The sequence below is a fragment of the Carettochelys insculpta genome, chromosome 9 (assembly GCF_033958435.1).
Source record: "Carettochelys insculpta isolate YL-2023 chromosome 9, ASM3395843v1, whole genome shotgun sequence".
In the NCBI taxonomy this organism is placed as follows: domain Eukaryota; kingdom Metazoa; phylum Chordata; order Testudines; family Carettochelyidae; genus Carettochelys; species Carettochelys insculpta.
The window spans coordinates 64,339,914-64,362,032 of NC_134145.1; the positions used below are offsets into that span (position 1 = coordinate 64,339,914).

The 22,119-nt window shown below is 47.3% G+C and overlaps 2 protein-coding genes across 7 annotated transcripts in view; one reads left to right on the top strand and one right to left on the bottom strand.

Moving 5' to 3' along the window:
- Positions 1-1,131: 1,131 nt before the first annotated feature.
- SEC22B (SEC22 homolog B, vesicle trafficking protein) lies at positions 1,132-17,578 on the bottom strand. 3 transcript variants are annotated; one of them, XM_075003081.1, is made up of 6 exons: positions 17,414-17,503; positions 13,689-13,798; positions 8,740-8,900; positions 3,454-3,600; positions 2,679-2,876; positions 1,132-1,405 (listed from the first exon to the last, which is right to left on the bottom strand). In XM_075003081.1, the coding sequence occupies exons 1-5, from the start codon at positions 17,486-17,488 to the stop codon at positions 2,722-2,724; spliced, it is 648 nt and encodes a 215-aa protein (XP_074859182.1). In that variant the 5' UTR covers positions 17,489-17,503; the 3' UTR covers positions 1,132-1,405; positions 2,679-2,721. The 3 variants fall into 3 exon arrangements, with proteins under 3 accessions (XP_074859182.1, XP_074859183.1, XP_074859181.1); XM_075003082.1 differs by lacking the exon at positions 8,740-8,900 and adding an exon at positions 8,614-8,681 and having other exon boundaries at positions 1,132-2,876; positions 17,414-17,578; XM_075003080.1 differs by having other exon boundaries at positions 1,132-2,876.
- Positions 17,579-18,914: 1,336 nt separating this feature from the next.
- PACS2 (phosphofurin acidic cluster sorting protein 2) overlaps positions 18,915-22,119 on the top strand; it is a 97,576-nt gene continuing 94,371 nt past the window's right edge. For all 4 annotated transcript variants that reach the window (XM_075003566.1, XM_075003567.1, XM_075003568.1 and 1 more), the window contains exon 1: positions 18,915-19,060. In XM_075003566.1, the coding sequence (XP_074859667.1) occupies positions 18,939-19,060 (122 nt within the window). In that variant the 5' untranslated portion in view covers positions 18,915-18,938. The remainder of the gene's footprint in view (positions 19,061-22,119) is intronic.

Below are 22,119 nucleotides of genomic sequence, written 5' to 3' on the forward strand. Positions count from 1 at the left end.
TTGATGTTGAGGCCTCTTCCCATCCTTTGACTGGAGGGAGCCAAAGCTCTAGGTTTCCTCATCAGAAACACTAAGATTTTGCCCACTTCTTGCTGTCTCCTGCCTTGAGGTAAGGGAACAGATTCCATACTGCTCATCTGTCCCAGCACTCCTTGATGTGAGGCCTACAACTCCCAGAATGCCTGTTCTGCAGTGAAGATAGGGCAGTTTCAGACCTGGAGTCCATCTTACAGGACATATAATCAAGTTGGAAGGCAGCAAATTTACAGCAATGCACAATCAGAATTTGAAATGCATGGCAGTAGATAATAAAGTCTAAAAGCTTAGAATTAAAATTAGAATTAAAAAAATGGAGATGCTAATGAGGCCAGAGCTCAGTTAACCAAGACCACAAAATTGGACAGGATGTTAAGTATTTTGGCTATACAATATTAACTTACTGACACCTTCACAGGAAAGGTGAAACCCACCCTCCACCTCAATGTAGTTGTAAATTATTGCACAACCATCAACTTCAGGGTTTCCTGTAACTTCCTCTGCAGCATCTGGCACTGATCACTGGCACTGTCGCACTACAAAGGTACTCTGGTTGCATCCTGATTTTAAGATCCTTTGCCGTCTGTAAAGGGCTAGGAACAATATTTTTAGAATGAAAAATTCCAAGTACAGCAACAGATGGATTCTTCAGCAAATTCAAAACCATGGAATGAGTAGGGCCCTGACTAGCTTGTTGTGTTAATTAAGACAACTTTTCAGGGCGGAGACCTGGTGGAGCTGAAAATAGCTATATAAAATAGCTGCAGCTGCATATGTTCCTCTCCATGTGTGCTTATGATCACAAAGGCAAACCCTAGGCCCATCTGTAATAGGTAACATTAGAAACCTTCTTGCTAGGGGCTGGCAAAAACAATGGCATTTGCCAAATTATATCCCACCTATGGGCAAAACATTGAGTCTGGCCCCAGGTGATGGGCATGGTCTACCCTATGTATAAGCTTACTCCATTAATACAGCATTTGTCGAGATTCTTTTGCTCAGCTCTACCCCAGGACAAACTGGACTGTGAGAAGGAAAGAGGGGATCTTATGAAAACACTGTACATACAAACAGAAAACTTCACACTACAGGAAATTAACTTTTGCAACTGTTTATTTCACTGTGACACTGGGGCTGGTTTCCAAGTAGATCAGTGGACAAACTGTAGCTGCCTACTTGCCTTCCCACAGGAGGAGGAGAGGGGAGTCTTTCAGGCTGATTTTCACACCTATGTCCTACCTTACGGCAGAAGACAATCTGCAGTTACAGCTTACACTTTCAGAGTTGCATCATACTAAGTGTTTTCTCAAGATGCTGAGGAACTTTGAACCTTTTCTTCTGTTATGTCTGTACTGTGAAAGTTCACTTCCTAGATAATGACAGAAACAGACATCTTACTGCGGAAAAGGTGTGGAGGTTCTCATACAGAGCTTTGATTTAAAAACCTAAAGCCTAATAGGCAAGACAAAGTTTCTAACACTTGGACCAAAAAGTAATAAAAATAATCAAATCACAATGGAACTATTTATACTGACTGGTGAAAAATAAGAAATTAAATGCTAAGCCCCACAATATGAATCTCTCTTCAAGTATGATCTTGCCAGAAGATATGGTGAGAGGGTGACTAAAGGGAGAACACAACATTTTAAAAACTCAATACTATTTTATCACCAATTTCATGGAAACTTGAAAATGAAATGTTTCCTTAAAGAAATGTTCTACTTTTTCTTCACCATCACAGACACTAGACTGTTTTTGTGGGGTCGTTTGAAAGTGACAGACTGCTATTGATAGTAATATGCTTGTTTGAAGAACAAAGCAAATTTACAGAGGTGAAAGAAATAATTCAATAATTCTGGAGGTAAGACTGATGTCAAGAAAACAGATGAAATTGTTTGCATTGTGCCTGGGACAATGCCGTTTTAATTACACCAACATACTGTACTGAGTCATGTTAAAACAAGCTCTCACACGCAAGTGCCAGGAAAGCGAGATTTACAAATTAGTAGTTTAATTTTGTACGAGTCAGTGATAGTGACCTTTTATTGTCTCTCCTAAGTCTAAATATAAAGTAATTTTAAGGCATAATTTAATATCTATTTATTCCTAAAGCAACTGAAAGTATTTAACAAGCAAAGATGTTGGACAATGAAAACCTCAGAACAGCTAGTTTGACAAGAATGAAAGCCATTACAATATGTACAGTGCAGAATCAGCCTTCAAACAAGGGAGTTTTGTTTTAAAAAGCAAAAGCAGACCCAGAGTCGAGCAAAGCAAACACTGCTGACACAAGGAATGTTCATTAGAGTCCACTTCCCACTAGAGGGTACTCCTTAAAAGGGAGGAAGAAGAGACTGCTACAGTACCCTCTGGTTAGGATGAACTTCACTGATTAACTGTTCCAGCACTGTTAATGAATTTAGTCCACTGGGAGGTCACACTCCACAGAGTGCTTCAAGTGCAGTGCCTCATAGGAAGAGCTTCCAGCCCACCAACAAGACTTTATAAGTCTGGGTAAGATTCGCTAAGTGGCACAGAAGCCAGAAATCGTTTTCAGGACACTCCCTTACAAGTGACACGTCCCTGAGTGGATTCTAATGCACACCCCTGTGCTGTGAATGAAGTGCGCTGTGCTCATATACCTGCCATGCTACAGGCTCTCCCTCTCCAGCAACTGCCAGCACTTCACAGCCACCAGAACCTCACATAGACTATTAACATGATAAAAAAAACAGCTGCAGCTGCCAGTTTGGCATAGGTGGAACGCATGTTAAGATACTTTGCGTCTTGACGGTACTTCTTGGACAAACTGGACAAGCTGTTGGCCTTGGAATCCAAAGCTGTTAAAGAGAAAGTGAAAACAGATTAGTTGCATGAGTAACAATAACAAGACACACCCCCAGTGTTGTGTTCATAGATAAATGCAGTGGCCCAATTGGTGCCCTAGCTGATTTACTGTGCACTCTCCCCATACCCCCCCCCCAGGCTGTTTGAAGGATTCCTCTGGTAAGCTCATTGTTCAAGCCACAACATAACACAATCTAAACTACATTTGCGGAGGTAACCAGAAAGGACAATAGTAACTGCAGCAGTAGGAGCTTCACCAGCATCTTCTAAACACTGGCACACATCACGCCTGCCCTTGAGTCACACCACTACCATTCTAGTCCCATGAAAACGAACAGCCCCATGCCACTAGGGACTTTGGCTCCTCTCAAGGGAGGGCTACTAATTGCCAAGTGGTTTATGATGTAGATAAGACAAATGAAAATGCACATTTATATGGACACATACACTACAGAACAATTTGGACTCGAGACCCTCCTTGCCACCCAATCTCAGGGTTCCTCCCTCAGCCATCTCTCGCCTACCAGCCTCCAAGAGAAGACGGATCTTCAAAAACTGGACTCCCTGTACCTGAGAGCGCCTCTCCTCGCTGTAAGACTTCTTCAATGTTGGCCACCATGATTCTTTGTACATCCTGTAACTCTGTATTGATGGAACCTAGGTTCCGCCGTGCTCGGCTGTCAATGTAGAGCTTTTTGGTTTTCTGGATGTAAGTGTCTGGAACAAAAGGTGGTTGTTAACACACAGAACTTTTCATTCAAGCACTTCCTGCCTGCTATGTTGAGTACACCCCTTGAGCCGCCTTCATTCCACAACTGCACCCACCACCACCACACCTCTTACCCTGCTCTGCATAGATCACAACCACAAACCACAGGACAGCATACCCTGGAGGAATCTGACAATGCCTTTCTCCCCAGACAGAGAGAAGGAGCACTGATGACTTCTTCTAGAGCAAGGTGGTCCAAAATCTTCAACAACTTGGGCCACATAAAGATCTAAAGTTTGTGTGCCACACATGATAATTTTACTTTGTAAAGCCATGGAGGATTAGATGAAGGTAGTGGTGTGTAAATATTTTTACATTATGAAGCCTGGAAGCTTTCACACTAGTACCCTTTATGGATACAATAAGGTGGTAACAGGGCTGCTTTCTTATATAACAAAGAATTTTATTAATACTATTTTTGGCAGGGTAAGGGATGGGGTGTGGGAATATATAATTTTCTTCCTCCAAAGCTCCATGAAAAATGCATGAAAAAAGTCTGATAACTAAATAGAGTGGATACATACAGAAAAAGTTAAAGATGAAAGAGAGACAATTAAATTTCAACTGATCTAGTGCTAGGTTTATTCTTTCCTAGTAATGGGAGACCTGAGGGTGAGTTTTTTCTTTTACCAGAGTATCCATATCAATATTGGTGGAAGCGAGTCACAGACATACATCCAGTATTTCATTTCCCATTTTGTTTTGGGTTTCACTTATTTCATCACAGAAAATGTATTTTCACATACTTAATAGTACAGGTTGAACCTCTCATCTGGTACTCTTGTCCGGCAACATCCATACTCTGGCATGAGTTTAGTTAACTAGATGAACACTTATCATGGCTGTGGCCAAGTTTCCTGCAGTTCCGTAGTTGTTTACAGCCACCAGTGCTGGCTCTCAGAGTTCTGTGCTGTTACTTAGCTGTAATTTACCCCAAAATGTCTTCCAAAAGCCCAGTATGCAATGGAATACAATACTAAACTTCTATGGTTTGGCAAATTCTCTCATTTTGCACTGGTTATGTCCTGAGGGTGTTGAACTAGAGAGGTTCAATCTGTTCCAAACACTGAATATATTTTGAATCCAAAATCTCTTATCTTGGGGAAATACTCCTTGCCAACCAACTTGCAGGAACTGTTCTGACCATTTTTAGTTCGTTAGTTAGCTAGCTAGCAACAGTGGATCAGTTGAAGCTGAACATCTGGTAACTGTCTCTCCATTGTAGCTTGCATCAATTTTCAAACAAATGGAGACAAGGCTTCAGTTTGTTAAAGTCTGCAAATCTCTATAACTATATCTGTATCTCACAGAACTGGAAGGAGCCTTGAGAGAGGTCATTGAGTCTAGTCCCCTGCCCTCTCAGTCAGCAGGACCAATCACCATCCCTGACAGACTCTTTTTTTTTTTAAATCTATTTGCCCCAGATCCCTAAATAGCCTTCTCAAGGATTGAACTCACAACCCTGGGTTTACAAGGACAGTGCTTAAACCAAAATCTCTTGTCAAATTCACCAGATACAGTTTCACGTTTTTTCTGCGAAGCTTGAAACAGTGAAGTGTGTAAGATCATTTTCCCTTCAACACACACTGAATAGTTGCAACTTCTGGCATAAAGCTTCAGTGCCCCCAACTAGCTGGGAAACATTCTGTTGCCTAGCTTGTAAGCTCAGGTTCAGCACATGCAAGCGGGTTGTCATGTCTGCCAAGAATGCTAGGGAGTGAAGAAAAATCTTGATCTTGGAAGTTGACTTTGATATTCATGTGTGTTGCCAAGTTGCTTGCTCTGAAGAAAGGAAAGGATTTCTTTCTGAAGAGCAGAGAAATGCTGATGAGCCTTCCAAGCACTGAGCCACCTGATGTTTGAGTGCATTGGTAGGTCATTAAATTCTGACTTCAGTTCTTGGAGGAAAGATGAATTTCCTACATCTCTGGGATTTGTTGTCACCTCTAAGTAAGTTCACTACGCTGACAACACTGTGTGTGACATCGCTCATCTGTAATAGCTTGCCCCATAATGCATCATGGGGAATAACGAAGCTGAGTGTGATGCGGTCCACCCCTTTTCCTTCAGCAAACCACCTAACCCCACCACTTTATTGCCAGTCATGGCTCTTGCACTGTCAATTATAATACAGGGACAGTCGAGACCCTCCATATTCACTGACAGCAGAATCAAGAGCTACATAAAGGTCTGAAACTTTTGAATTAGCATCTAAGGGTTGCATCTTAATTCTTCATGAACCACTGAATTCTCACCTACAGTGCTCATACAGGGTGAATATGAGCAGTTAGCTTATGTCACTGATGTAAGTACTTTCATTCAAAGCCAGTGAAAAGTATTTACCCTGCTTCATTACATCTTCCAAACAAGCTCATCCAGTTCACTTACTCTTCTGGCAACTATCTGAGGAGACAATGACACTTTCAAATTTTCTGGCCAGTTTATCTTCCCCAAACACTTGTGTCATCTTCACTGCACACTTCTTCAATCCTACATCTCTAGATGACTTGTTCTTTTTCACAAGCACCACAGCGACTTCATACGATGCAGAAAGACTTGCAGTCTGAGGCCTCCCACACTTAAACAGCACATCCTTTTGTTCTGAAGGCTTTTCAGGTCCATCAACATACTAGTTTGTGATTGCACCATATACTGGCCATACGGTGTTCTGCCACCTAATAGTACATTTTTTCACCACAGCAATGATTTATAGGCACACAAATCATAGTGGCTTTCCATTATTCTCAAGGAACAGAAATTCCTCTTCCCACTGCATGTTAAACACTCCGTTCGCCTCAAGAATCTTTTTCTGTTGACATTAACTTGGAGGGTTGCAAATTTGACAACCATTGAGCTCACTTTTATTCAGTTAGTAGCCCAGGTGGCTCATCAGTAAGGCAAAGGAAGACTCTCCCTGCCTACAGAGAAGCCACAGAAGTACAGGGGAATGCAGGGGCCCTGCTGGCCCCTCCTTGCCTTTCCGGGGGTGTTGCTGTGGAGTGTGTTTAGCATTGCTCAGGTAGGGTCTGGGACAACTAGGAAGGCAAAGCAGCAGACAGCCTCCTCAGCTGCTTGCTCCTGATCCTGCAAGAAAGATAGTCAAGGCTCGAATTACTGTCCCATAGACACCACCCACTTGACAAACTGCAGTTTCAGTTTTGTTCAACACACCTTCTCTAAGATGTATGCCAGCCAGGCTCTCCAGAGACCACCCAACTCATCTCGCTGTACTACTGCTGCTCCCTTCCTGGTTTCTCCCCGTCCTCCCAGCTTGGCGCCTCACCTCATCTGGTCCCCCTCCTTGCACCTTAGCCCAGGGTGGGCAAAGTGGGCTTCCTACTTGCTGCCTTCTCCCCACTCAACTGGCCTGAGAGTTCTCTGCCCTACCTCTGCTCAGCCTTCTTCTCTGGTCCGTGTGAAGTTCCTTCAGCCCAGCCCAGATGCTGTTGAGTACCCCCCCGCCTTCCCTCTGCTCATCCTCTCCCTCCTCCCCCACTTGTCAGTGTGTGGCCAGGTGGTGGGTTTAGTTTCCTTTTCCCAGCTATGTTGCTGCTGAGCCCACTGCTCAGGGTCCTTTTCACCTCCCCATGTCCTCTCCCTAGACACTCTCCCTACAGTCCCCTTCTTGGACCATTCTATGAACTCTACTGTACCACAAACACAACTCTCCTACATGCATACCCCGTGCAGCAACCACAGAACAGTCCCTTTGAAGAGACTCATTTGTTTCACCAATGAGGGAAATGGAAAGGAAAAACTTAAGGGAAGAAGCATGGTGGTGTTGGAAATCAGCGCTCAGGGTTTATTAATGGCCCCTGTGCCAGACTTCTATGGAGTCAGCCAACTGTCATTTTTATGCCCCACTTCAGTGCTTTTAATTAGGCACCTTCTACATGTCCAGTCTTCACAAACACCATCTGGCATGCCATGGAAAACATACTCCATTTTCTCTAGAAACTGGTTTAAAGTGTAGATTTTCTTCTTCTTCTTCTCCCCACTCAAATATCCTTTCTTTGGGTTCAGAGATTTGGCTGGAAGGGGTTGCACACGGGCTGAGGTGGGGTGGGGTTGGAACAAGGAAGAGATGAGACAGAGGAGAGGGGTGGGGCATAGGTGTAGGACTGGCGATGGGCACAAGAGGCAGGCTGGGGAGCTACTGCCTCCCCAGACAGAAGCTTCACCCACCATCCATGGTTACCAGCAGATACGAAAGGCTATACCCACGCACTTGATACAGCTCAGAGATACCTCACACATACCCAATACATCCCTGGTTATGTAGGACACGGAGTGGGAGTTTTGCTTTACTAATCAAGGGTCATGCTGATGGTATTGTTTTTTATCTGACACTATTATGGAACAGACTTTCTGATGTTTGTGGGCCACAAAAAAAAAAAGTCAATGCGCAGGCTACATGTTCTGTAAGTGGACCACCCTGTTCTAGGGCATGTTGCATCCTGCATGCCTTCACCAGGAACACAGCAGCAATGGATTGGAACCCTTTAGACCCAAAAGAACTGGCCACCTATAAGAAGACCTGTACATCTGAAGACAGTTAAGTCCAGAGGTTTCCCTGATGCTTAGTAAGTGGTGGTTCCACTGTGCTTCACATCACATCCCACATCTTGCCAATGCTGCCATAACAGTATAGCTGGGGGAGGCTGTTCTGGAAGTCATAACGTTTCCCATGTGACCTCAATTGAGAGGAAGCTTGTTGGTTTACTTCCAACCCTCCGATGTGCTCAAGGGAGAGCTTCTGCCTACAGTAATAACATAATTGCCTACAGAGCATGAGCATCCAGCACTGTCTACCTCTTTGTGGGGCACCCCAGTGGTACAGCATTGCACAGAGAGTGAGCAGGGTGCACACGAACGCTAACAAGAAAAAAGCTGACACTTTAAAGCGGAAAGTTGGATTATAGGACATTTGCCATTTTCCTACCATTTCTACATTCACATACCTGGCTCCCAGAGAACACCAGATTTCTCCACTGTCAGTGGTAACTTCCATGGTCTGAGCTGGGAGAGGCTAATGTGGCCAAACAAACAGGATGTTTATTAATTAGTCTCAAGGGGAAGGACCTCACCGAACTCAATGAAGGAATAAGGCCTGGAGACCGTCGGCACTTTCTTTCCATGTTGTTCATCGAACTCGGAATGCAAATCCTCCAGATATGCAAAGGCCAGTTTCTTGGGGAAGGTGGCCTCACACAGCACCAGGTAACACACCCCTTTCTCAATAAGGTAGCTAGAAGAGATCAAACAGGACAAGTTTGAACCCTGACCCATAAGACACCACTCTTCCCCTCTCTATGGTGGATTGCTTCAGCCTTTGGATTTATTACTGTATTACACACAAAAGCACAGGACGTATCACACAGCACAGATTGTTTCATGTGTCTCCAATATAGGGATACCTTGTCACCATGCTAAGCTTTCCTCTTCCTGTGCAGGTCCCATGATGTCCATCTACCTGCCCACCTATTAGGGCTCTATATGCAACAACATATTGGATTACTGGCTGGAATACAGAATCCTAAGGCATGGCCCTGCAAGTTGATGACAGCAGACAATGTCTGTCAGGTTGGAGTCCTTAGTAAGGAACAGGGAATGACTCTTCAGCAAACTCATCTTTACCAGGACATTGTAAAGCATTTTTCTTTGGACATTGTGCCAACTCAACTTCTTTCATGAATACGACCCAGCATACTACAGTCTAGCTCTAGCATTCCTTGCTAAGATGAACTGCTTGAACTACTGTGGCTTTAATCCTCATCTCTGCAGTAAGACGAAGGACTAATTCCATACAGTACAAGCCTGGTTTGAGGCCTAAGGCCTAGCAACACGAGACACGACATCGCTAAAAGCAAAGCTAAGCTGTGAGCAATAGGCAAGTGCCTGATAACAGAACTTGGCACAAGCAGGGCTGAAAGTACCAAATACTAACTGGTAATCAGCCCAGGTGCAGAAGAATAATTGGTACAGGTCATAAGTTGAAATCACAAGGTACTACCAGCTCATTAAGGAAGACCTTGGTACCCACTCCTCACAGATACAGACCTAAAATGACAGCATGATGAATAAGAAATGATCTAATTAAACCATGAGGTACAGGGTGATGGGTGGTATCTAAGTAGCGCAAAGGGTGGTAACGATGTGTTAGCAATGAGGTATGATTGGTTGTTAGCTATATACAAAGTGGTGTCTTGTGGGGAACAGTCTTTGTCTGACCTAGGGGGCAGTGGAATTTCCAAGAGTCATTCCACTGTGGCAGGTACAACGGTTCAGTTATGGCACAGTGGCTTAGTAGAGTCTTCCTGATAACTGTTATTGTACTTTGCTCGGCCTTCAATTCTTATCTGGTCTGTGTTCTTTGGGGAACCTCGGAGCCTGCTGTGATCATTGAGCCCACATCACTGAACACACACACAAGCAGTCTGCTGGTTATCATCACTGAGAGAGCCAAACACCCATGAGAACAACATGGCAGTAAATCCGTTGAACTACAGTCTTCAGTTTTCTGGCCTTACTAGCAACCTAAAAAAATATACTGGCTCTCTCCCAACATAGCTCACAGTTACTGTGAATCATTATCAAGAACTTGAGCAATCCATCATCTTTCAGGATTGAAAGAGTAAAATTAGACAAACATTTTCAAAACAAAACTTAAGATGGGGATAATCTATGAGACATAACAGCAAGTTAAACTTAAGTACAAGAAGAGTACGATGTTGTTTTAGCATGATATGAACGGCGCTCCAGCACACTTCAGGCCAGCTGGGTTTGATCTGAGCTCTCTTGCCGTGGTCTCCATGTTTCCTGGAGCTGTTTTTACTCCCCTTCTGATATTAGCTGTTTCAGATTCCAAGTCTCTATACCAGAAGAGAAAGCACACTGACTTGCAATTTCGCACAGCACTGCCAACTCCAGATTAAATTTAACATGAATTTTCTGATCTAACTGCTTGCTTTCTCATCTTTAATACTGCATTAACACTTCATTGGAATGAAATGTAACAATGTAGAATCATGCAATTAATTAGGTCTTTTTGCAATGAGTGCATGTAAAAAGGGGCAGAGAAAGTTGGCCATCTTTAACTTTTTGCACTTTAGATTTCTGAAGGTTTATCTGTGCAAAATTAATTCATACACCTTTAGAACTTAATTCCTTATATTATTTTAAGAAAGAGAAATAAAACACTTTTGTAACAGGCTCCTGCTAGCAAAAGCACAGGGTTGGCTTTCAATGAAACTAGTAATCTGTACACATAAAGACGTAAGACGCTAATGAGCCAAAGATCAGCTCATGACTCATCTCACAGCAGACTGCATAGGCACTTATTTGTGTAGGTATCAGCTTGCGTATGCTTACAACCAACTCAGTTTGGCAGTGTTCTGTGTAAGCTGGGCACTTGCCACTCAGGAGAGTTGGAAATGCCAGCTGATTAGCAGAGCACCCAGAGGTAGGTTTTTGTTTATATTGGTGGCGCACATAAAAATGTATTCTGCACATGGGTGGAAAAAATCCACATGTGGATGGAAAAGATTAGAAGGAATACTGGTTGTAAGGCTTTTTTACTTTAATCTACAACATTAAAATGACTGAAGAAATGTCTTCAAACATGGGTTTTTGGATCTCAACAAGAGCTAAATTTTTTTTCAAATGTTTTCAAGTACTCACATAGAAGCTTTCATTTCAGGCCCTCTGAGTCGTTTTCAGGCTATTCATCTTAATCTCAGCCCATTTGGAGAAGTGAACATTTCACTAGTTATGCATATATCTTTGCTCTGCACCGAGAGCTGCCACGGCATTTTCTACTCTGCATTACGTTACACTTCAACCTCTTGAATCTGGCAGCCTTGGGAAGCAGGGTATGCCAGATTCAAGAACTTTCCAGGCCAGGAAGGGCTCTGCATGGTCTGGTCAGAAGGTGTTTGGGGTGAGGTGCTTCCTTTGCATCCTACTCCTGGGGCACACATGGCTGCATGCCCTCCTGCCACTATAGGAACAGCAGGAAAAAGTCCCCTGAGCAGTGCGTTGCTCCACTGACATTCCTCCAGGAGGGAAGGAGGAAGAGCAGCAGCACACAGAGCCGCTAACTCGTCCCCCAGCCAAGTCCATACTACGGGTGATTCTGCATTAGGAACACCCAGAATAGGGATGTTAATGGTTAATCAGTGAGCCTCATCCTAAACCAATGAGGATCACCGGTTCCTGGGAACTGGCAGGGGCTGGAGCAGCCCCCATCTGCAGCAGCCCAGAGGGAAAAGGTACACTGGCGACACTGCTTTAGCCCAACCAGGCTGAGCTGGGCTGGCCTGGCCTCCCTTCTGTCGACTGGGCTGCTCCAGCCAGTGCTGCCAGCAGGGAAGCACTAGCTGGGTCAGAGAAGCTCCAGTTCCCAACACGCAACAGATGAGGGTGCTCCAGCGGCCTCACCTGCAGACCCCGCCCCTGCTTTTACCTGGTTAATTTACCATCGTTTAACCTACTGGTTAACCAACTAACTGGGATTTTACATCAGTAAGATTTTCAGAGGATCGTAACTTAGAAGGGTTTATAACGAAAGCAGAGGGCAAACATTATAGAAGATTTTTGTGAGAGGCAGCAAACTCAGAGGGATGAGCGCAGACATTTGGGGATATTAATGCTAGATGACTATTACTCCCTAACCCTTGTACTCCATGTGGAGCATAAGTCATCTAAAAGTCTCCTCCACTTCACGCTGCAAAACACGGATGCTGCTTGCTAGAGAGCAGAAATGCTGAAAAGATTCCAGGAAATAATGGACACCAAATTAGATAAACTTGCAGTGCCAGGCTGATACGTGACTGAAAGGATATTCTATTGGCACGGAGAGAGAAGAGACTTGTGCGAGAACCACCAACTGTGGTAATGTTAACCGACGTATCGGTGGGACTCCATGCTATTAAAAAAAAGATATTGGTAAACCTCAGAGAAGCCAAAGGACAACAGATGTTAGAATGATTAACAGTTACACCCTATACAGAAAACTTAAGGGAGACCCAAAAGATGACGTCTATAGAAACGCTAGTGGGGAATAAAAGAATTCGTCAGGAATGCATAAAGTTTAATTGTGTTAGAGAAGAACAGAAATTTTAAAATAATTAAAGGCTAAAAAGGGGGATAACATTCTCTTCTTTGAGCACGGGCTTCCCACACGCTGGCAGATTGCTGACTCTTACTCTTCCCTGCTGGCCCAATTTCTACAAAACCTCTACTGTCTCCTGGAAGTACAGTAAACCCCCAATTGAATGGACACCAATATAACAGACTTCAGAAATATGGCACACTACCTGCCAGTCCCCCCTCCCCCAATCCTCCCCCCCCCAAATAAATGCTGGAGACTCACCAGAGCTACTGTCAGGGCTGGAGAAGCCACCAGAATTGCTGGGGCTGCAGTGACTTGAGGGGCCACTGCTGCAGCTGGAGCCACCAGGGCCAGAGAGGCTGGAGCCGGGGGGTGGAGTTGGGGGGAGGGCAGGGGCTGTGGTGGGGCACAGGAGCTCTCCTCCCACAGCCCGTGTGCATGGAGCACATTGGCACTTGGTCGCTGCTGCCTATAATGGCACTGAGCAGCAGCCATGGTATCAGAGGCTGCTGCCCACTGGCAGGCTGAGGGCAGCTATGCTCCACCTTTGCATGGGCCGCTGAGCGCTAGGGGCTGGAGGACCCACAGCGCTGAGAGCTGCAGGAAGTGGAAGGAGCCAGGCCGGCATTCACCTCCTCTCCTGGTAACTGGGAGAGGGAGACAGAGGTATGAGGGGAAGAATGGGGCAGAAGTGAGGGAAGGAAGATGTGGGGCAGAGGACAAGAGTGACCAATGGCCTGGGAAGGTCAGTGCATCAGCATGCAGTACAACCATCCAGTTATAATGGAATTTCAGCATTAACAAACACCCATTCCCCCCATTAGTCCATTAAATGGAGGGTTTACTGTACTTTTTCATTGTCTAAAACTGTAGTTTTGGATGCCTACCTTTTCAATCTTAATCTCTGCAGAATGTTATACTTACTGGAAAGCCACGGATCCTGCTTCTAAGGTGCATCTGGTAGGCGACTGTTCATTCAGCTTCCGGAAAAGCTGTTTAGCTTGGCTCTGGTACTGCTGCAGGTCCCGACCTGACTAAGAAGGAGGAAAAAAGTCTATCAAGCCAGGTTCTACCATAGGGCACAGTGAACCGCAAACACCACCACAACCTCTTAAGGCACAGGCAGGTGCTTTTCCCACAAAGAAACTAACATTCATAGCTAAACGCAAACAGATTTACCTGAACTGGATCTGAAGTCAATGGACACAGTCAAACTAAGAGGAAGACCGCAGGAATCTCTCTGTGATGAATATCACAATCCCCATTTAGTTGGTATCTATGGAGTTGTGGGTTTCGGGTTTTTATACATATAGCATTTCTTCCAGGGGGTCTTGTTCCAGGGAAAGTGCATCAGACTCCTCTCCCTCAAGGCAGAGGAGACGAGTACTTGATTCACAGGGTACGTCTATACTGCAGTGTAACACCCAGGTCTGAACTCAGGCTTAAGCTTCCCCCTCAAAATCTATCTACCCACAAACTGTGCTAACTCACGGTTTGGGACCATGGTTACCAGTACTCCACAGGGATGAAGACTGTAAGTCTGAGTCAAACCAGGACACAGAGTTCAAGACATATTACTTTACAGTGTAGACACAGTCCTGCTGCACTAACGCTTTGGGAGTCTGCCAAAATTTTCCACATTCCCAGAAGCCATCTTTCTTTGTCTTCTGGATAGCCAAGTCTTCTCACATGATACCAGGAACAAAGGGCTAGAGCAGACACAATTTGGGAGGGCACTAAGAAGTCTGCAGTATGGATGGTTGGACTCAGGGCAGCATATTGCATTGTGAGTGCTGAAGTCCCAGGGTAGGACTTAGGCTTCAACAGTTCCTGAGCAGGGTTACAAATGAGTTTGGATGGTCAAGCCTTTTAGTTAACAAATCCGAGGGTTGACAAATTGAGTTACACAAACCTGGGCTTACACTACAGAGACAACATACTGACAGGATCTCTCTCTCCACAAGTATTAGCTTGTTCTCTCAAAAGCATGCATATTTGTAGAAATCTCAGTGGCACTGATGGGTGGCTCTTGGCTTGTTACACTGTTCTGATCTACTGTGGGATCTTGGTGCTTAAAGAGTCAGTCTCTCTCTCTCTCTCAGCCCCCGACTCCCTCCTGGGGGCAGAGGAGTGCCTAGCTCTTCATACCAAATCTAGTCTCCATCTTTCTCGGGGGCTCTAAGGCTTCGGCTACACTTGCAAATTAGGTCAACGCAGCTATCTCAGGCAGGGGTGTGCAAAGACATCCCACCCCCTTCCCAACAGAGCTATGCAGAACGAATGCCCGGTGGAGATGCAAGTACAGTAAACTTCTTCATATCCCCAGCACCCCCAGGACCAGAGGGTTGCCAGATAGTCATATATTCTGAATAATAGAGAAGTATACATAGCAATGCATAACACTAACGAAAACCAAGATTAAGTATTAAGAAACAAAGATGTATGCAAAGTACTTTATTTTTTCAACTGTGGTATTGTAAACTTATACAGTAGTCCCTCAAGTTACGCAAGGGTTGCGTTCCCACGCACCGGCACATAACTCAAATTTCGTGTAAGTTGGGGTGGCATTTTTCCCCAGCAGAATGCACATTCTGCAGCCAGGAAAGCAGCAGGATCACCTGGATCTCCTTTTGAAAGGCAAGTCCTGGGGTGGGGGTGGGGAGGCTTCTTCTGGGGAGGGTTAAGCCTGACAGTGGGTTAGGAGCATGGGAGGGAGCGGGAGGAGGTTAAGCCTGGGGTGGGTTACAGCTGCAGAAGAGTGGTGTTGCAGGGAGATGAGCCGGAGCCATGCACAGGGAGAGGTTTGAACGGGGGCTGTGGGGTTTGAGCCACAGCCACGCAAAGGGGTAGTGAGCAGAAGCTGTGCTCAGGTGGTGAGCCAGGCCACAGGGAGTTTAACCAGAGCGGGAGTGAGCCAGAACCATGCAGAGCCAGGGGGAGCAGGATTTTGAACTGCGCTTAACTCACATTGATGCAAGTTAAGTGCAACTCAAAATTGCACATTTTGAGGGTTTACTGTACGTATTCATTTGTATTTACTTTACCTATACTGTACTTAAGGAAAACATAACTAAAATTTACTTATGTCTCAAATGACAGTTATTTGAGAGTTCCATAAGAGAGAACGCCAGATATGAATGAATTTACTGTATACTGACAGAAGCATTCTTTTAGTATGTAAAAAACATTATTTTGGGAGGTGACACTCCTACAGAACAGAAAAGGCCCTTCCATCAACACAAGCTCTATTTACTATGTTTTATAAAATGTTACATAAAAAATAGTTTTTGCTTTAATTTATCTAAAGCGTAGAGAAATTCTGAAAATTAAAGCTGCTAGTGTTAAAAAAGAACTAAAAATAGGAAAATAAACTTGAAGGTAGCAAAGGTACAACTCAAAATGATGTTGCTGATATAGACTGGTTATAACCAGTTTTAGCTCAGTTTTAATGAGCGTTTTTAAAATTTGAAAACGTATTAAAATGGATATACTAATAGTTTGAAAACACACTGGTGCAAATGTTAAATTAAACAATAGATAATATAACTAGCCAATAAAATGGTGGCAAAAGTGTAAATCTGGTTAGGAGTAGGTTTAATGTTAATAAGTACTGGAATGGATAACAGAAATAGCCTTGCTGAACCGTAAAAGAGTTCCAGCTAATATTACAACGGTACCGTTAAGTCCCAGAATAAGGCTGTACATCACTCCCTTCAGTGCACTAATCACCATTAGGACACGCTCTATCGTGTCTCTTGGTGCCAGGGGGCGTGTGAATTTTATCTTCCACAAGTCAGAGTGTGACAAGAACAATGCCAAAGGTAACCAACCTGCCATGATGCTCACGTTTACTAGCAGCGGCGCAACCTTCGGAGAAGGCTCCTAACCAGCCTACCTCGGGCTGCTTTGTAAAACCCTGCACAGCTTCTATGCTCCCGTGGGGTAGGGTCAGTCGGAGGGGGGCTCTGGGCCAAGGAAGGAGAAGGGGGGGCGTTCCGGGGCAGAAAAAAAGGGCCGTGGATGTCAGGGGATCGGAAACGGGCGAACGTGAGTCGGGGGGCCCTGGCGGCAGTGGAAAGGGCGCGCGTGGCCGCGGGGGGGGGAAGGGCGCGGCGGCGGCAGTGGAAGGGGTGCGTGTGGGGCGCAGTGGAAGGGGCGCGCGTGGCCGCGGGGGGGGGAAGGGCGCGGCGGCGGCAGTGGAAGGGGTGCGTGTGGGGCGCAGTGGAAGGGGCGCGCGTGGCCGCGGGGGGGGGAAGGGCGCGGCGGCGGCAGTGGAAGGGGTGCGTGTGGGGCGCAGTGGAAGGGGCGCGCGTGGCCGCGGGAGGGGGGGGGAGGGCGCGGCGGCGGCAGTGGAAGGGGTGCGTGTGGGGCGCAGTGGAAGGGGCGCGCGTGGTCGCGGGGGAGGGGGAGGGCGCGGCGGCGGCAGTGGAAGGGGCGCGCGTGGCCGCGGGGCGGCGGCAGTGGAAGGGGCGCGCGGGGCGGCGGCGGTGGAAGGGGCGCGCGGGGCGGCGGCGGTGGAAGGGGCGCGCGGGGCCGCAGGGGGGGCGGCGGCGGCGGCGGCAGTGGAAGGGGCGCGCGTGGCCGCGAGGAGCTGTGTCTGGCCCGGAGAAGGGACCTGGGCGCCGGGAAATCCGGGCTCAGACCCTCACCTGCTCATCCTCCTGCATGGAGGCGGCCAGGGGGAGCCCATCTGCCACCCGCGCGATCATCGTTAGCAGCACCATGTCTGCGCCGCTCCAACCCGGGCGCCGCCACTGCCCGGCCCCGCCACCCTCTGACTGGCCTCTACTACTGAGGTGGCCGGAAACAGCCAGCGCAGCATCCGGGCTACGAAACCGGAACTGACGAGTTACTTCCGGTCCCCTGCCAAACCCGACCCGGCCGGCGCTAACTGCTTCCGCTCAGAGCGGCCCGCGTGGGGCGTGCTGGGACCCGCGTCGTGCTCCGCTCGGGGCCCCCTAAGGCAGCTGGTCCCTGAGCCCGACGGGCCCGGTGACAGGCGCGGCCAGAGGAGTTCGTGGCCTACTCGTCTCCCGTCAGTGGGGTTTTAACTCCTAGGGAGATGGCGACAGATGAACACAACCCACTTTAAGGACAAACAGGATCAAAATGTCGTCCGGCCGCCTGTGACTTGGATCTTTGCTGTATCGAAGGTCTTCAGGTCACCTTGTCAGATTAGTGTGGATAGCACAGTTTTTGTTAGGAACTGTAACATTTACCGTGTCTGCTACTGGACTTACTACTGTTAGGTTCACATAGAGGTGACCCCGGGGCACTGAGAAAGGAAAGTGACGTTTCTTGTCTGAAGTTGCATAGGAAAACGTGGTCCTGAGCTCTGGAATTCAGTCTCGTACATTCCAGTCCTGCAAACTTGTTATGATTTTAGTTGCGGTAGTAGCTGAGGTTCCTACGACAGGGACTACGGCCGCAACGAACCACATGCACGATGCTGACAGAAGCCACCGGTTCAGAGAGCTTTCCAGATACTCCATGAGAAATGATTTGCAATTAAACAGAACAAGCCAGTGAGGGGAAGAGACAGGTGCATAACATGGGCAACTTACGTTGCAGAGGGCAGGGGCTACAGAGTGTTTGGGGAGTGGCCAATCAAAGGGCGGGGATGAGGTGCAGTACAGTAAAGACTGGCCCTCAAACTCCTGAATGCTGCTCGCCGGTTTTCTCCCCCGGTCCCTAAGGACACCTGCTTGGGTTCCTTCATGCATCTTCCGCTTGGGCGCATTCTTCTCCCCAGACTTCTCTCTTCAAGCTCCGGTTCTCCCTGCTTCCTTCGCTAGTGCCTAGATCCAGCCTCCCCGCCTTCCCCAGCCTTTTGTCCTGCCCTTGTCCAGGCTCCTCCCCTCTTCTCCCCTGGCTGGGGTGTGGGGGGCGCTTCTGCTTTCACTGGGTCTTGTTCTTGCTCAGCTCCTCGCCGGGGTGTGGGGGGGCTTCCCCCATCGGGACGTGCCCCGGTGCTGCGCAGCCGCGGCGCCCGGACCCCACTTCGCACCGATTTCCCCCAGCTCCCCCCCCTCCATTGTCTCACGCGCCTCTATCCCGAGCCCCGCCCCCCGGCCGCGGCCCCGCCCCCTCCATGTGACCCTGGCCGGCCGCGGTAGGCGCGGCGCAGTGACCGGCCGGGGGGCGCGCGCGCGGGCGGCGGCGGCGGCGGCGGCGATGGCGGCCGAGCGCGGCCGCCTCAGCTTCCCGGGCGGCGCCGGGGCGTTGAGCCGCCCGGTGCCCATGAACCTGTTCGCCACCTGGGAGATAGACGGCTCGAGCCCCAGCTGCGTCCCCCGGTGAGTCCCGGCCCCGTGGCTCGGTTGTGGGGGGCGAGCTCGCCGTCCCGGGCCCGTCCGCGAGCAGGCGGCGGCGGCGGCGGGGGGGCGCTCCTGAGGTGCCCGGCTCGTGCCCGCGCCGCCGAGGGGCCCCGCTGGCCGCCGCAGCTGCCCCCCGCGCCGCGCACGCTCCTCCCCGCCAGCGCCCCGCGCTGCCTCGCCCCGTCTCTTCCCTGTCGCTTGCCCTGCGGCGGTGGCCGGGCCGAGGCTGCCTGAAGCGGGGCGGGGGCCAGCCGCCCGGCGGGCAGCCCTCGCAGCTGACTCCGTGCGCTCCGTCCGGCCGAGCGGGTGGCCGTGTGTCTCGGGGCTTTGTGCTGAAAACTCTCTCCCATCCGGCCGGCCCGGACCGGCGGGCTGCCAAGCGCTGAAACACTCTGGGTAGTGGAGAGGTCCACCCAGCAATGCATAACGCTACAGACAAACGAGGTTAGATGTTCAGAGACGCACACAAATGCAGGCAGAGTGTTGTATTTACCAGTGAGAGGGGTGTTGTGTACTGCAAACTGCTGTATTTATTTGTGTTTGCTTCACTGCACTGTACCGGCGCAAAACATAACTAAAACATAATTGTGGTTGCAGTGCCAGTTATTTGAGCATTCAGGCTTACGGAATGCTAGATATGGAAGAGTACTCTAGTAGCAAGACAAAGCATAAAGCAAGCTTCCTGCAATAGTAAGTCTTGTGCTCTTGTTTCTAGATACGAAGCCTTTTCATGGCTTACGTGATAAAAATGGCACAAACTGGATGTACACAAGAGGTGGACAGATTGGTAGATGGAGTACTGTGAATTAGGCATTCAGGGAACTGGGCCAGATACAGGTACTGGGAGGTGAGTCAGTGGAGAAGCCTCATTGCCCAGCATTGCTCCCCAGACTCATGTCAGAGTCTGTGTCTCCCATGCTCCAGTATCCCTCAGATCTCTGAGTGCTCAAGATGAACTTTTCAGGGTCTGTGCGGCTGGAGGGTTAAGGACTTGAAGGGCATAGAATCTGGAGGATGAACTCTCCAGCCCTGCTGTACAGGACAGTTCCTCAATGCCATGGTCCTTCACTGTTGCCTGCTTTTTGGTTTTAGGGATGTGAGTTCAGTAAAAAGAGTTCTGGCTGCGTGTGCAGATAGTGTGTGTGTTCAGGAAGAGACAGGATGAGAAAGCAATAAAGTCAGGGGTAGAAGCCATAGGGCACTTTATGAACCTGAGTGGGTGTCTAAGGACTGGGGGCAGCTGGGGCTTTTTTGGCTGTTAATGCTGGGGATGGGAATCTGGTCCCCTCAGACCTGTCAGAGGAAAATGGGCTTGGTGTGTGGTCAGGTATATTCCTTGGGATTTTCCCTGCTTGTAGTTTTTTTCTGTGCACTTGTTGACTTTTAAGACTTCAACTCAGCAAAAAGTCAGAGAATGAGTGGACTATGCCGGAGACTTAAGGTCTGGGACAGAGCATTTGTTTCCCTTTTTAAAAGTTAGTGTGGCATGATAAATCTATAGATGCATTTGTATGCATTTTGGAGACATTCCTACCTGATGGTATACATTGACAGAGGGGAGCGGAAAGTGCTTGCTAATTGGAATACCAGATTGGGGCTGAATGCCAATGGTCATTTTCTTTGCATACACATGCATTGGAGATTGTGACACATTTTGGAATGCTCTTGTAAAAAAAAAAAAAAAAAAGAGCTTGCCAGTAAAGGAAATAGAAAGCAACAGTCTCATTCAGTGAATTGCTCTGTGTAGCTAGCGCGAAATTTGAGTTTTGTGAGTGGACTGGTCAACTGAGAGATGATTGACTGGTATACTTTGCTCATTATGTCTAGTTGATGGCTGATTAGCAGACTTTGTGGTAGATAATACATGAAATACATTACTTTACAAGAACAGTTTTGATTTAGTTTTGATTTACTACAAGTCCAGCCAGTTCACATGCACTTGGTGAAATTTGAAGGGCTAAGGATATAGATGCTTGATGGGGGAAAAATGGTGTCAGAGGACATGCTTGGTTTGTGAAAAGTAGGGGCAGAGAATGGTAGTTCTTAGTGCAGAGGTGCCTCAGTGAAATCTACATGTCCGCTGGGCTTGATTCTTCGTGCATTAGGTGGAAGGGAGTGTAATTTCTCTCCGAAATCGACAGAGATCATCTCATTTATGTAATTTGGCATGCTTATTCTTCTGTTGATGTCAGCTATTTTTTTTTTTTTTTAAGTACTTTGTGGACAGTTGTTGCTGTATGTATGTACTTCTTGGTATTAGAGACCATAATATCTCAGTCATGCAGGGCAGGCTGTTGATATCACTTCATCAAAACCATATGCTTCAGCTATGTTAAAACTATGTAGCCTTTCTGGATTTTAGCCCTCTGGCTTCCAACCCATCTGATAGCAACTGGCACAGCTTTCCTTTATGTATATAATAGTAGTTCTTGAGCCTGATTTTTAGAGGAACTGAGTATGTGTAGCAATCTTTGGTTTAAGTTGGAGTTGTTGGTAGTCGGCTTCTCAGAAAATCAAGTTCCTTACTTCAGTCACGGCAGTCACGCCACTGGTGTTACCTTATAAACAAGAATATTTCAGAAGGCAGAAGCTCTTTACTTGTTTCTTCACTATTAGTCTCGCTGTTCTGCTTAGGATATACTACTTAAAATGTCTCCTAAAACTTTTTAAAACTGGTTTTTGAGAAAAGAAACTAATTATTTGGTTCTGATTATGGTGCTGGTCCAAGAGTTTGCAAAGCACTTGGAAAGTGGAAAGTGCTGTGTGAGCTGGCTGTCCCACTATGGTGAAGGTGATGCCCTCGTTTTGAGGCTCTAACACTACCAGAATGAGTGGGGAAAGTTTGGGAAGTGGAGGAGATAGCAAGACATTCTCTGACTGGTAAAGCGGGCTCCCGAATTAAAAAAAAAAGTGGATGGATTAATACCTTCATCCATGGCAGGGTTTGCATTAGGCTATTGATTTGTTTCTAGGATGCTTCAGAAGTGTGTTTATTCATATTTCAGTGGGAGAAACAAAGCAAACTGAACAGAACTCAG

Coding starts and splice junctions, on each gene's coding strand:
- SEC22B (XM_075003081.1), bottom strand. CDS start 17,488: ATGGTGCTGCTAACGATGATCGCGCGGGTGGCAGATGGGCTCCCCCTG. Junction 13,799..17,413: donor CCATGCAGGAGGATGAGCAG/GTGAGGGTCTGA, acceptor CCTCCTTCTTAG/TCAGGTCGGGACCTGCAGCA. Junction 3,601..8,739: donor TTATTCCTTCATTGAGTTCG/GTGAGGTCCTTC, acceptor CTTTTGTTCCAG/ACACTTACATCCAGAAAACC.